This window comes from Calliphora vicina, chromosome 1 (genome assembly GCF_958450345.1).
Source record: "Calliphora vicina chromosome 1, idCalVici1.1, whole genome shotgun sequence".
Taxonomy (NCBI): Eukaryota; Metazoa; Arthropoda; class Insecta; order Diptera; family Calliphoridae; genus Calliphora; species Calliphora vicina.
Window position 1 is genome coordinate 52007579 of NC_088780.1, and position 16242 is coordinate 52023820.

The window sequence follows — 16242 nt, forward strand, 5'->3', positions numbered from 1 at the left end:
ATTTTTGACAAAATGTTAATTGTGGTCGACCAGGCTTGAGAGTATTACCTTTAAGCCAAACATCATGTTGTTTATTAAAATATAACTATTACTCCATTTGGTTTATATATTTGCACAAAACATTCGTGACTGCTTCTCTAAACATTGATTTAGATTTTCTGAACAATCGCTTTCATCAATATGTGACAAGAAATATGCATATGTAGCGGCTCATTTTTCATTTTCTGAGTTTTTCACACTGTATTTACCTGAAAAAATGCGTTTTTTTGAAAAAGTATGCAAAAATATGCAGCTGAAATATGAAAAATTCTGTAGGTTATTGACTGTCCTAAAGAATTGTTATGATGTTATAACTAACATCTGCTAACATTTTTTTGTAAGTCAAAATTAAGTTCCGTTTCATAATTTTATTATTTCATCGTAAGGTCACTTTAATATTTCCAATTTAATCGGTCTAATAGCCAAGATCACCAAGAATTATCTCAATATTAATAAAGTACTCACTTTCACTCAATCGTTATATAAAAACTTATTTAGAAATAGAACATAAAACAACTGATAAAGTGACCGATAATCAACTTTTTTTCCAAAAATTAAAAATATATGTTTACTTTGTTATATTTTCATTTATACTAAAGCATAAAAATTGTATTTTTCAAAAATTTTAATTTTTCATTTTGGCCAAGAAATGAGGAAAATTTCCTATAGTGCAGTGATTGATGAATTGAATGAGCTAAAAGTTTAATTAAATAAGTGTTACTTTCAACTATTTTGACGAAATGTTTGACTTTATAATTTATTTTAAACACAAAATATGCCATTCAATTAAATTTCCTTAATTTTACTGATTAGAGTGTATAACAGAGTTCTTATTTACCTTTAATGCTGTTATTTTAACATACACAAATTATGTTAATAACATAATTAACACGAAAGTGCTCTTCAGTAAAAAAAAAAAAAAAACGTTAACAAATTAAGCTCTTAAATGATCAGCTCTTAATGCCAAAAAACAAATAAACAAAAACATTTGAAGATGCTGCAAACTAGTAAAAAAATTAAAAATAAATGTTGTTGTAGTTCATTTTACTTGCTTTTGTCTTTACTGTGTCTTTTTATTTCCTTTCAAATGCAAAAAAGTAGAAAAAAAGAAGAGGTTACAATAAAATAAAAACGAAATAACAAAAACAAATTAAACATTTATATCTATGTAGTCAAACATTTGTAGGTACTTACACTGTTACTAGATTGCTTGTACTAAATAGTAATAACAACAATATTATGATCATTATTAACATTGAGATAATGATCATTACAAATAGTAACCACAACCTAGACAATATTAGAGTTTTCAGCAACATTTGAGCCTTAATCATCATGATGAAGATGATGATCTCCATCATCATCATCGTCGTTATTAACTTTAACATTATGATTTTGCTCATTATTATTTTACCATCTTCACCACCACCTTACCAACAACAACAACAACTAAATACTCGTACTATGTTAAATAGCAACAACTAATGTGTTTTATGATTTTGACTATTGTTTCGTTTTGTTTTTGCCCCTTTTGCTGTTTTCATCTTCTATATTCATCATTGTTGTTTTTTTTTCTTCTTCTATTTTTCTTGTATTATTATTGTTGTTATTATGATGTTGTTGCTTCTGCCAACAGCAATAACAACAACATTAGCAGCAGCAACCCATCACATACAAAATAAAAAAGAAGAAAAACAATCACAAACAAACAACAACTACAATAACAATAATAACAACAACAGAAACAGCAATAAAAAAAAACATTTCTTTGCACAAAACCAGGTTTGAAAAATCACCTAAAGTTGGATGATGTTTTTGCCAAATGATACATTCAAACGCGAATAACGAACGTGTACGGACGTCTTTAAGAAATACACCCCACACACACTTCCACTCTCGGGAAATCTATTTCCAGATTCAAATAAAATATATTTTTGAAATAAAGTATGCAAAATTTACTACACAAATTTCAATTAAATAACAATAAAAGAAATTATTAAAATTTGAAACAAAATAATAAAACAAAACAATTTCAAAAGAAACAAAATTTATTAAAATATGAATAAAAATTTACCATAAAGAACAAAAAAACTAATAAAAGTTATACAAATTATAAAAAACTAAAAATTGTGTTAAAAAAATTTAAAAAATTTGTTTGTGTTTAATAAAAATTTATTTATGGGCCATTAAAGGTTCAAAACAAAAAAAAAACATTCTCGTTCAAGTATTAAAAAAAAAACTGTGAAAAAATTTAAAAATTTTTATATTTATGTCGTGTAGAGTTCTTAAATTGTTTAACTATTGTATAATAAAAATTAGTAAGTTAAAATTCTGAAAATGATTTTGTGGTTTAAAAATTGTTTAGACTTTTCTCAGTAAGGAATTTTGAATAAATTTTTTTTTAAATTTTCTAAAATTTTTATATTAAAAAAAATATATAGTCGAAAGGCATTAGAATTTATTAAAACAAATTATATTGTATCAGCCTGATTTGTGGACTTAAGTCATATTTTCTATTTCATATATTTCCCAGAGCGAAATAACTCCTGGATACAATAAAAAGTTTCAATTTAAACTCTCTATATTTCTACATCTCTAAACCCCAATAATAATAAAAGCGTAACCTAAACTTAGCAATCGGGTTTTCAATTATTCGTGTTTTATTTTGATCCAATAAAAGTTTATTACTTTTTGTTATTATTCAAGTGATCGATTAATTTTTAAAATTTCCTCGATTTGATATTCAAACGAATAAAAATTATGTATTATTCAAATAAGTTAATACAATCACCCTAACCACAAAAGCCTTAAAGTCGATTTTAAGTTCATAAAGTTGACTATTATTTTAAATTTCGTACTGTAAAACAAATTTAAAATGTTGTTTTATTATTTAAAATTTCAATTTAATTTTTTGAAATTTCTTTTTTTTATTTACATACATTCATTGAAAAACATTTTCAATTATTTGATATATGTTGGAAAAAGTTTTGCAGCTTTTTTCAAATAAAAACAAAAGTTCTATTTTAAAATAAAGTCGACTTTATCAAAAATTGAATTTAAAATTTCTTTTATAGTTATATAACTTTTTTCAAACCTTTTTTCAAATAATTGAAAATAATTTTCAATGAATGTAAATAAAAAAAAGAAATTATAAAAACAAAAAGAAATTATAAAAATTTTAAAGTTAATTTTTGTTAAAGTCGACTTTATTTTAAAATAGAACTGTTTTCAAACCTTTTTTCAATTAATTGAAAATAATTTTCAATGAATGTAAATAAAAAAAATTATAAAAACAAAAAGCACATAAAAGTTCAAAATAAAAAGCTTTTTTTTAATTAATAAAACAACATTTTAAATTATATTTGAAATTTGTTTTATGGTACGAAATTTAAAATAATAGTCAACTTTATGATCTTAATATCGACTTTAAGGCTTTTGTAGTTAGGCTGATTCATTTTTGATTTTAATTCGTTACGAATTAACTCTTTTCACAACAAAAAAGAATTGAATTAATTTTGAATGAATTCAAACTAATTAGGCAGAAATAAATTTCAATTCATTTACAATTCAAATGAATTTGTAAAAAGGAGTTGCAATTCGTTTTCAATTCAAATGAATTTCTTAAAGTGAATTGCAATTCAAATGAATGAAATCAAAATTGAGTTGCAATCAATCAAATTTAAGAGCAGATCTACTTAGGAGGAATGAAAAATAAAAATTATTTTCACATTTTGATAGAATTTTCGCCGATACCTAATAATTCAATTTCTCTTCTGCCGCTACCTGATAATTCCAGTATATCATGGGTATTTCAAATCTAAGAATTTTTTGTTATTGAACTATACTAAGTGATATACAAAACGAGAGTAATGCTTGCTGTCTTTAGCTTAAAAAATTAGTTGACTAACAAAACAACAGTGATTACTATAGATTTACTTACAAAATCAATTCAAATTTCTATCAATTCAAATGAGTTGGAAATGAATTGCTAATTTTATTTTCTAATTCATTTGAATTAATCCAAAACCAATTCAATTCAAATTTATTTGAATTAGAAACGAATTTCAAATTCATTTGAATTGGAAATGAATTGCAATTTATTTTTACCAAATTCATTTGAATTGACTCAAATTTCATTCAATTCATTTTTTTTTTTGTGTGAAAAGAATTAATTCAAAATTTGCTAATTCAGTGCATGAATAATTCGAGAATTAATTCAAGAATGAATGATTCATTTACAGCTCTGATATGATCTTAATAAAAAATTATAGGTATGTATATGAATTTGTTTAACTATTACCATTAATTGCTGAATAATTATAATTCTGTTACAGAAACTCTATTCTTTCCTAGCCACAGAGTTTTTATGTTTTAGTTTTTAGAAATTCATTTCCAATGATGAACATATTTGTTTAACATTACGAATTAATGCTTTCGTTTCTTTATAAAAAATTTTAAAAAATTTCACATGAAAATAAATTTATTCGAGTATTTGATTATTCGTCAACTATTGATCGAATAATTATTTATTCTAAATTGAAAAATGTTAGTCATTTAAATAAACAATATTTTTTCCTCGATTAATCGAATAATTTTTATTCGACCATAGCACTAATATTAAAAGTAATCATAAATTAAGTTCAAGCTAATTGTTGTAATTTACAGCTGTAATTTATTCACAGCATGTGAAATGATTTTCTATTACGACCTTTCACATTTTAGGTACGAAGTTATTTTCGTCATTTCCAAGGAAAATGTCCTTCCCTAAGCTTTTCTACAAAATAATTTTCTTATTGATTAAACAATTTTACAACTTAGATGATTAGGGGCCTCCTCTTCTTACTACCCTCAAACAGTTTTTCACAAATGATGTTTTCTTTTTCGGGCAAAAGATTGTGCCATTTTTTCGAAAAAGGCCATAGAAACCGGAATCATGCAAAATAATGTTTTTTCCTGTATGTCCTATGCCATGCATGAGGTATTTTTATAGGTTTTAGAACATTTAAAGCATTTTGGAATCGATTTGTTAGTGTATATTTTACCCTTAAGAGCACATTTTTGCCTTTGTAACTAATACACCATATTTTGACTTTTCAGAGCATATTTGGTATTATTAGAGTATATTTTGCCTTTTTGTATAAATTTGTTGGCATTTTTCTAATTTGTATTTCTTTCTTCATCTAAAATCAAAATGAATCTGCTTAAACACTGTTTTTTCATAATGTCACATTTGTCATAATGAGGATTAAAAACGCTATTTTAACAGCTGGGACCGATTTAGAACTGAGCGGATTACGAGAAAATTTAGTTTTTGGTCACAAAAATTTTAAAATTATTTCTTAAGACCCTACCTTTAGCCTATTTTCTAATATCTAATAAAATCAAAAGTTTTTCTAAATCACAAAATGCAGAAAGTGTCAGTTTTAGAAAATTTTAACCAAAATTTAAAACATGTTTCTTGACATCGCTTAAAAGACTTTAACTAATACCCCTTTCAAACTAAGCAATTTAGTTGCGCAAGTCTCTTATACAACAACAAAACAGCATTCAAAATTTTCTTCTCCTTAACCCGACATTACCTCTGGAATCTACAACAACAAAAGACTTGCGCAACTAAATTGCCCAGTGTGAAAGGGGTCTAAAGAAAGAATTGATTGAAAAATTGTCTAATTTTAATTTTGAAGTTATTAGGCCCATTGTGCGGCACTCCAGAGCTTCGAATATATTCAATTTGAGTTTTATTCACTTAAATCTTAATTCGAAACTAATGAATATCTGCCACTCATTTCATAAATCAATTCCCAATATCTAATTCGTTAGCTACATTAAAATGTTCTTATTTAAATAGAACTCAGTCATTGTTGAATTAATACCATTTTGTTAATCAAAATCTAAAACAAATTTAATTAAAATATTTTTTTTTTTCATTCTGTTTTGTTTTTGAATTGAACAAAATTGACTTAAGCTTTTTTTGTTATAGGACCAATTCTATCTCTTCTTTTGTGCAAAAATGATTATATTTTAATTATTACAAGATTTAAAGTTTCTACATATTTTCATTAAAATTATACATCATAGATACGAGAGATACGTCTCGTCTCTATGTTACCCTATGTTATACACTCTGAATTTTCTATTTCTTTATTGCACTGCGGGAAATTATTACCAATTGTGTTAAACGGACTAGTACCATATTACTTATCAGGCCTAAATGTGTTAAAATGTTGGTAAAATTTATCAAATTAGAACAAGTGCTCTTACTGTAGTTCATCAACTTGTCAATGGTGCTGACAATGTCTTTTAAAAGACTTTTTCATATAAAGTTTCATTGTTGAATGAATTCATAATACAATATATCTCCTTGGAATGTTTAAATTTTTGCTAATTCAAATCTAATCCAAATTGAATGGCCTTTTTTTATTCGTCATGCAATTAATTTTTATTTTATTTTTAATCACTTACAAAATGAAATTTACAAAAGGATTTAATTCTATAAAGAATGAATTCTCAAAGGAATGCATTCATTATGTTCAGGAATTAAGCCTATGAATTAAATCGTGATAAATTCTTGAGTGGAGTGTTTAAGATAACAAATTTAATTTGATTTTGAAAATTGAATTACGAATTACGAATTAACTCATTAGAGCCTTTGGTTCAGATGCCTATCACAGGTAGTCTAAAAGTTGATCTTGTTATAAAGTTTTAGAACTAGAACCGGCTCTTATCACCGAGTAAATAATCTAGACACTAGTTCCATATTAGCACCCTTCCCTTTACGTTGTTGAAATTAAGTGCGAAGTTATTCCTCCAGTCATACCCTTTTCAATTTAGTTAACATATCTTTTTAAAAATAACAAAAAGCTTTAGTAACTATAGAGAAGATATTATAAGCAAAATTCATGCATAAATTTATTAAACCATAAAACAATATTGAAACAAACATTAATAAACCTAATAAAATTAATAACTGATTAATCTATTCAATATAAAAAAAACTAATTTAAAATGCATTTCAAACACCATAAATTTTAATCCAAATCAAGAGCATGCTTCAAACAAAAAGTAGTTCACAATTTTATACAGGAAATAAATCTGTTTTATGTGTGACCTCTGGATCATATTTAACAAATTATAATAATCGTATAATAGATATATTTGCAATAAATAAATAAATAAATAAATTTAAATTAGAACAATGAGAATTGAAAGTATGCATTATGTGGAAATGAAAAATAAGTTCTAAAATTAAGTTCTATTGAGAATTTTAACTTTTTAGAGGAAATCTTTTAAAATTTACATAATTTTAGTGGTTCAATGGTTAGCCATTGAAAACTTTTTCTTAATGTTTGCTAGTTAAATAATAATATTTAGAACTTGTTATATATACCAAGAATTTTAACACATTTTAGTTTCTGTTTAAAAAATACTTTCAAAAAGAAAATTTTATTAAAATAGAGATATTTACTTCCTAACTTTAAATTAAAATAAAATAAAGTATGTGTGAGATATCATCGAAACTATTTATTCGTTTGAAAATCCTATTGATGCCATTATGTATGGAATGTAACTTCGTGCAAATGTCCGCCATGAGAGTTATGTTGGCTTTGAGGACGGCAGTGGCTTATTGGCATAGACTGCGATTTAAGAAAACCCCACAATATAGAGCCTAACAGGGTCAACTAGCACAATATTGTTGGCCAGTTCACATCACCTCTACGTGAGCTGACCATGCCCTCAAATCACTCGTGTAGAATGTCCAATGTGGCATGAGTTCTGTGGCACGTAGTCTTTCGGTTGAAACTACACATCATTGGTGTCCATATCATCCAATTCATGCTAAAAGAATTTGATAATCATCGACCTATAGCTCTCGCCCAAAATCCACACCAAACAATGACTTTTTCGGGATTCATTGAACACACTTGGATCTCATGTGGATTGGTATCATGCCAAATTCGACAATTTTGTTTATTAGTTGATGTAGCCATTCATCCAGAAATGTGTCTCATTGCTGAAGATGAAAATTGGGGTCAGTTTCTAACTACTTCAATGTTCATTCAGCGAACACACGTCGCACAGTGATACAGAAATAAAAAGAGGGAAATAAATCTGTAACATCCAAACGGTTAGTCCGGTTTGAATGAAATTTCATGTGTTGTCCAGTTTAAATTTTGAATTTCGACCTCATGGGCCCACCAGGGGCGCGGCCATGGGTTCCGAAAGTATGACACATCGGGTATGACACATTTTTCAAACGATCCTATTTCTTTGTTTCAACAACACTTCCTCTTTGCGCATGTGAAATTTCATTCAAACCGGACTAACCGTTTAGAAGTTACATATTTATATCCCTCCTTTTTTCCATACCACTGTGCGTCGTTGTCTATTGTCGTTTGCGTTCAGATATTTGGTCAGTTGAATTTTCTGAAAAATTGTGGTCTGCAAAAGGCCGAGAGAAGCGATATCGGCTACCTCGGATTCTCCTGCGCACTCTCACGAACAGTTGCGATGTTTTCGGAAGATTTTGCCTTTCGTTGTCTTTTAAATTTAAAAAAAAATGTTCATTAAATTTTAAAAATTTTTTTTTGGTGAAAACAAAATTCGGGTTAAAAAATATTTTTTCCGATTTTGACCCATTTGAAATATATATCATCATCCATATCATCAATATTGTCTATATTAATGACTTAGTAATCTAGATATAGGTCAAAAATCGAGGTTGTCCTGTTTTTTTTCTCATATCTCAGCCATTTGTGGACCGATTTTTGCTGACTTTAAACAGGAAACTTCTCGAAAGCATTTCTGACAGAATTATTGAAGATTTAGATCCCCAAGACTTCTCACGAATGTGAAGGGTATAATAACAAAATTAGGTTATTTTCAAAAGTTTATCTTTTTGGATGAAATCTTTTTAATAAATAATTCATTGCAATAGATTTCTGGTTCGCTATAGAAAAATTTTGCTAAATATTAGCTGGTTAAATATGTATGAGAGAGACAAAGAGTGCTGATAAAAATTGTAGCGGTTCTAATATTTCTACTTAATTAAGCATTACAATAAAATTGAACTAGAGACTTTTTAAAAAATGATCGCATTAATATAAATTAAAGCATCGATTTGTCCGCCAAATGAGGTTTAGATATCTTAAATCTAAGTTTAATTAAGTGTATGAAAACAATTTTGATTAGTTGTTGAAGTGACTATACAAAATTGCATTAGATGTTTCAAGTTGGGTCAATTAAATTTCATTTAAGCTTACTACTACTTATAATTTTTGATATTGAAAAAAATAATTTTAATTATCAAAAACAAGCTTTTAATTTCAGTTTTCAAATGTAATGTTCAGTTGCAAATAATAAAATGATTAATTATTACAAACATTTACACCTTTACGAAAGATAAAATCACAGCAGCACATACGTTAATAGTTAGCAGATTACAGTAAATTATTTCTAACATAACTAGGGCACTTGGTAAAAGACATAGACAGGAAATAATCATTATTATATATTGACAAAATTACAATTTAATTAAAGAAAAACTTACAAGACAAGCTGGAAGTTATTTCCGTTTTGTTTAAAACCTTTTTTTTCAAACCCATAAATAAATAATGTGTAACACAAACAAACAACAAATAAAAAGTATTCATTGCAACATTTATAAAAATGACTACAATATATTAAAGAAAACAATTAACATTAAACCTTTTTTTAAACAGCTAATTGTAATAACCAAAATATTTCTTTAAAATAATTTTATTTATGGAATTTTTTCTACTTTTTTTTATATAGATCCTCAAAAGTATATAAACAAATAGAAACGAGAGTAGCTACAACGAAGTAATAAAATGCACAAATTTTTGTTTCTTTATTAAGAAACATAAAAAAACCAAACTAAGAAACAAAAATTTATAAAAAAAATAAAAATATTTCAAAACGTTCACTTGGTGAACCTCAAAAAAAAAAGAATACAAAAAGTAATAATAATCTAAAGAAGCAAAAGTAGTTGAACCAAAAATTCATATATAAAGAAATAAAAATCACGAAAATTAGTTTTTTTTTTGCTTTATTTATTATTCTCAAACAAAACTATAATATCAGCAGTAGACTTGGGGTAAATAAATTCAAAAAAAAAAAAAAGTTATAAAAAACTCATCAACAGCGCGCCATCATCATCAACATTATCAACTGCTTTAGTCAGCATCGTCATAAAAATCAAACTAGAAGACATCTAAACTCAAGCACTCTAAGATATACAAAAAAAAAAATATCAAAATATTTGTATCTGTATAATTTTGGGGCAATATGCGGCTTTTTAAAAGTAAGTACAAGCAAAATTACTTAAAAATTTTAGTAATATTTCAATGGATACTAAAAATAAATACTACAAATGTATTAGTATAATATTAATAATAGTAGTAGTAGGTTACTACATTTTAAATAATAATATTTGTTTCAAAATCTTTATACAATTTTTTTAGCAGCTACTAACAAATAAATTAGTTATTAATATGATGTCTCTCTCTATAAGCTTTTTATAGTCAAAAATATAGAAATTCTGTAGTAAATAAGTATATGTTTGTGACAAACATTTTTTTATGAAGGATTTTCCACATTATGTTGCTCTTGAGTTATGGTAATCTGAGAATGAGAATTTATACTGATTAATCATAAACATGATTGTCATAAACATATATGTATGTATTTACTACAATCATAAATATGATTACGATAATCATGTGGATTGTAAATTTAACTTATTGTGGTTACCGCAATAATATAAATAATTACAGTGACCATAATATTGATGATTCAATCACGGTCCTAGTTCTGGATGATCCTATTCACATGAAAATTCTCACAGGCGCAGCTGAATTCAAGTTTATTTTTAAATATTGTTATTGTTTAAATATTTTTAATTTTTTTGTTTTTTAAATTGTTTTTAATTTTCTTTTAAAAAGTTTTTTCCAAAATTTTTTTTGGGATATTTTTTTTTTGTTTAATTTAATAAAAAAAATTAAGTCAAAAAATATTTTTTTTGATGAAAAAAAAATTCGGATTAAAAAATATTTTTCCCGATTTTGACCCATTGTAGGTCCAACTTACTATATATAGCCTTATATACATCGTTGCAATGGACTTTGAAATATCTATCATTAAATATCCATATTGTCTATAATAATGACTTAGTAATCCAGATATAGATCAAAAATATCGGTTTTCCAGGCTTATATCTCAGCCATTTGTGGGCCGATTTAGTCGATTTTAAATGGCAACCTAGCCGGAAGAATTCCCGATATATTGATGTACGAATCATGTATGTAAGTTATTTGGAGGCTACGGAAAGTTGATTTCAACATACAGACAATCCGACGGACATGGCTATATCGACTTCACTATCTATAATGATCCAGAATATATATACTTTGTGGGGTCGCAAATGAAAAATGTAGAAATTACAAACGGAATGACAAACTTATATATACCATTGCCACTCATGGCGAAGGTTATAACAATGGACCCTACAGACCCGTCAGATGTGGCGATTTAGGGTCTCATTTATTTTTTAGATGCTTGAGAATTTTCTTTTGAATACTATTTATTTCATATAGTTATTGAGATATTAGCATATGAAAATTCAAATTTCTAAATTTCACCATACACTTGGCCAACCCTTCACCTTCGTAAGAAGGGTATATATAAGTTTGTCATTCCATTTGTAATTTTCACAATATAATTTTCCGACACTATAAAGTATATATATTCCGCATCCTTATAGATAGCGGAGTCGATTAAGCCATATCCGTCTGTCTGTCTGTTGAAATAAATTTTCTGAAGACCCCAGATATCGGGATCCAAATCTTCAATAATTCTGTCAGTCATGCTTCCAAGATGCAAAATCGGTCCACAAATGGCTGAGATATGAGGAAAAAACCAGGAAAACCTCGATTTTTGCCCTATATCTGGATTACTAATTCATTGATATAGACAATATGGATATGTAATGATAGATATTTCATAGACCTTTGCAACGACCTATATAAGACCATAGTAAGTTGGATCTACAATGGGTCAAAATCGGAAAAAAATATTTTTTAACCCGAAATTTTTTTTCACCAAAAAAAAATTTAAAAAAGAAAATTTTTTTTTAAAATTTAAAAAAAAATAAATTTTTAAAATTTAAAAAAAGAAAATTTTAAAATTTAAAATTAAAATAACAATTCAAAAAAAATAATTATCCAAAGCATGAAAAAAACAACTTTGAAAAAAAAATAAATTTTGTTTACCTAAAAATATTTAAAATTTGTATTTTGAAGTATAATTTGATGAAGGGTATAAAAGATTCAGTACAGCCGAATATAGCTCTCTTACTTGTTTTTCTTAATATCAGACACAATATATGACCGAATGTTGAATTTTCGTATTTTTGTTTGCCGAAAAACAGCTGTTACTCTTTATTTCATAGAAAACTAATTTCTTAAGGAAATTTTAATGCTTTTATATGTTTTTGAAAGGTATTTTAACAAGGATAACTTTAAAATAGAAAATTTCCCTCCCAAATTTAACCAATTTTCTATCGAAATGTTGATTGCAAAACAAGCAACAGTTTTCTTTTATCAACCCCGAACCAAATGTGGGCTTTATGGGAAAAATTCCCAAAAAGAAGAAGGTATTTTTTATTTGTTTTTTGGAAAATACTTGATTTACTTTTCTTAAATAGTACATTTGCTATCAAAAGATGAACCAGCGTTAAGAATTGTCATTGCGATGTGTTAACGAACACAACTTTTTATTGAAGATTGTTTATTTGGAGGATTTCATGTCAAGTGAACAAACTTTGAAAACCGATATCCTCCCATCGGGATGAAATTTGCACCAAGGTAAGTCCTATTGGATAGCAAACTTAGACACAATTTTTCAACAAGATCGGCTAAGAACTCTCTGAGTTAGAGGAGGAAAAGACCTAAGCTTTCTTTTGAGAAAAGAATGCCCATTTTGAAAAAAAATCAAATTTTGCCAAAAAAAATCTAAATTTTTTAATTTTTTTTTGAAAGATTGAAGAAATAGCTTTCTAAACTATTCGGGATAAATTTTGCAAGAACAATAGGTAATAAGTTACTTGGATGAGAAAAAACATCTCTTTGACCAAAAAGTAAAATTTTGACCCACTCTAACTCAGAGAGTTCTAAGAGGACAAATTTCATCCCAATCGGAAGACATAGGTTTTAAAATTTTGTTCGCATTTCCCTAGTTTCACAATTTTTGTCTAAATATGCAGTACTTTTTAAATATCGTAGACAATTTCGTTTAGAAAATGTTCTTTCCGATCACACGAAAAAAATGTTAAATCAATAATTTTGTACAAAGCCAAAAACAGGTGAATATTGCAGAAATTTTGAATTTCTAGTGAAATACCGAAATAAAATTCTTAGTATCTGGAAAAAATATGTTTACAAAAATATAATATTTTTAATATTTTCATAAAGATATTAAAGCTGGTTCACACAGGTCAAGTTTACTTGAGCAATTCTTGAGTTTATAGAAGAGAGAGGAAGAAAAAGAGGAAAATCTTTTCAATCTCCTCTCCTCTCTCATCAACAAACTCAATACTTGCTCATGAGTTAACAAGCATACATATATAAAACTGTCTCTTACGAAGTATGTCCCTGATTTCGGATTTTAGAACAAATATACTAAATCCGAAATTTGTACATAAAATGGGTTCAATTTGGAAGGACCTATGAAGGATACCTATTAAAAATTGGACACCTTTTCTATAATGGAATAATCTCTGTAATAATATCTATAAGAAAATTATAAAAATATTGTATATTTGTAAATATTTTTGACGGGTTTTGATCAATAAAAAAATTTCTGTAATATTCAACTTTAAATTCAGATATTTTTGGAAAATTCAAATTTGCGTATTTTTTGGAATTTCGCCCATAAAGTCCAAATTTGGTCCGGGGATGGTAAATAATAATTCGAATGATTTGCAATTCATCATAGTATGTAAAACTGTTGCACGTTTTGAAATCACAGCTTCTAGATTTTAGAACACTTAGCCTTACTCAAAATTTTTATGAAAAAAAAAACGAAAATTAAATATTTTCAAATTCAATATCGATTATCTTGGTACTTACATACTTTCTTCATATTGCTTTTGTATTTATTGTTTAACTAACAAAACAAAATTGAAATCGGCCATCAATTGTTTTCGATATAGTAAAAAAAAAACGGTTAAAGTTATGGTGAACTCGATAAATATAAGAGGTAAATAAGTCTAATCGGGGGATTTAAGAAAATATTAGAATCTATGATTTTGGACAAAGAAGGATTTGTGAATTTTGTCCTAAAAATTTAGACACAGATACTATTCTGTGTGAAATTTCAAGTAAATCGGAGCAGTTAGAAATGCCACTATGCTGGACCAAGCATGTTTGAAGAGCACGACATGACTTGACAAAATTTGGTGTGACATTTGTCGGCTTATTAAACCTGTTGTATGGGTTTAACATGCCGACAACAAGGCCTTTAATATGCACTAACTAAAAAAAAAATATGACTGCAAATAAATCTCAATACAAAAGAAATAACTTAAAAGCTAACAAAAATTGTTTAAATATTTAAAAATTAGAAGCCAATTTAAATTAATGATTTCAATATGCAGACATACATGGATTCTTAAAAGCCATAACACATCTTCAATAATTCTCAGAATATTTTATTATGAGAACATTATTAATGCATGTGAATTGAATAAATGTTTGTATTAGAAAAACCAAATTTTTATACACGTTTTCACTGAAACCCCCCCCTCTTCACAACTTCACACTCTAAGGTTTAAATATCATGTTATTTCTTAAAAAAAAAGATTTTAATGTTTTTTTGCATTTTATTTTTCAAAGAGAATCTTAATCTAGCCTTGTATAATGCGTGATTACCAGTTATTAAATGAATTTCAAAAAAAATACGAAAAAGCAATAAAAAATTAAATTTTTTTAATGTTTAACATAAAGTGAATGCGTAAACTACAAATAAATACGAATAAAAATTAATATTTAATGAATAAAAAAACAAGAGAAGTGCAATCGTGTTAATAATTTTTTGATATTTAACATTTGTTTGTTTTTTTGGGGAATTTTTTATATGGTCATTTTGTTTTGTTTTAAAAAAAATGTGTAAATTTTGTTTGGCGTTTTTCTCTCCTCTTCTAGGCCTTATTAATAACGTATTTTTAAAAAAAAATTAAGTTTGTTAGATGATTCTTTTTTTTTGTGCAAGTTTAACCTTTCACAGACAAAACATTCATTCATTCATTATTCTTCCATTGGAATTGTGTGTATGAACAAGAGTTTTTTCATGAATCTTTGTTTTTTTGTATATGATATCGAATCTGTTGTTTTATTTGTTTTATAAATGTCATGTCCACAAGTTTTTTATGAAAAAAAAACAAAGGAAAAACAAACAGAAATAGTAAAAAAAAGTGTTTGTTTGATTTCTTTTTGAAAATACTACCACGAAATTTAAATTCAGTCATTGCTGTGGTAACTCGTCAAAATTTGCAAAAATATTTTTTCCAGTTGCTAAAATTAGTTTGAATTTTTAATTTCGATAAAATTAAAAATTTCTGTAATACTCAACTTTAAATTCAGATATTTTTGGACAATTCTAATTTTTGCATTTTTTGGAATTTCGCCCATAAATGCCCGAAATTTTAACAAATAGAAATCTATCAGTGCTTAGTTACCTATGGAGTAAAAATATTTGGCAATTTTAAACCGTAGATATTGATTTGAAATTAATATCAAGTTACCTTTTATGTAAATTTATCTTCTGGGTATTTTACACCGTAGATATCTATTTGTTGAAATTACGGGCAAAAGTCCAAATTTGGTCCGGGGATGTTAAGTAATAATTCGAATGATTTGCAATTTATCATAGTATGTAAAACTGTTGACTGTTTTTAAATCACAGCTTCTAGATTATAAAAGCAAAATTTTTATGAAAAAAAAACAAAAACTAAATATTTTCAAATTCAATATCGACTATTTTGGAACATTCCTACTTTCTTCATATTGTTTTTTTTTATTTATTGTTTAACTAACAAAATAAAATTGAAATCGGCCATAAATTGTTTTCGATATTGTCAAAAAACTGGGCAAATCGATAAAAATAAGAGGTAAATAAGCCTAATAGGGG

General features: G+C 26.5%; 1 protein-coding gene across 1 annotated transcript in view; it reads left to right on the forward strand.

Annotated features, from left to right (window-relative positions):
- The first annotated feature begins 10177 nt into the window (after positions 1-10177).
- thw (thawb) overlaps positions 10178-16242 on the forward strand; it is an 83624-nt gene continuing 77559 nt past the window's right edge. Inside the window, exon 1 of the mRNA XM_065498525.1 lies at positions 10178-10360. Within this exon, the coding sequence (XP_065354597.1) occupies positions 10345-10360 (16 nt within the window). The 5' untranslated portion in view covers positions 10178-10344. The remainder of the gene's footprint in view (positions 10361-16242) is intronic.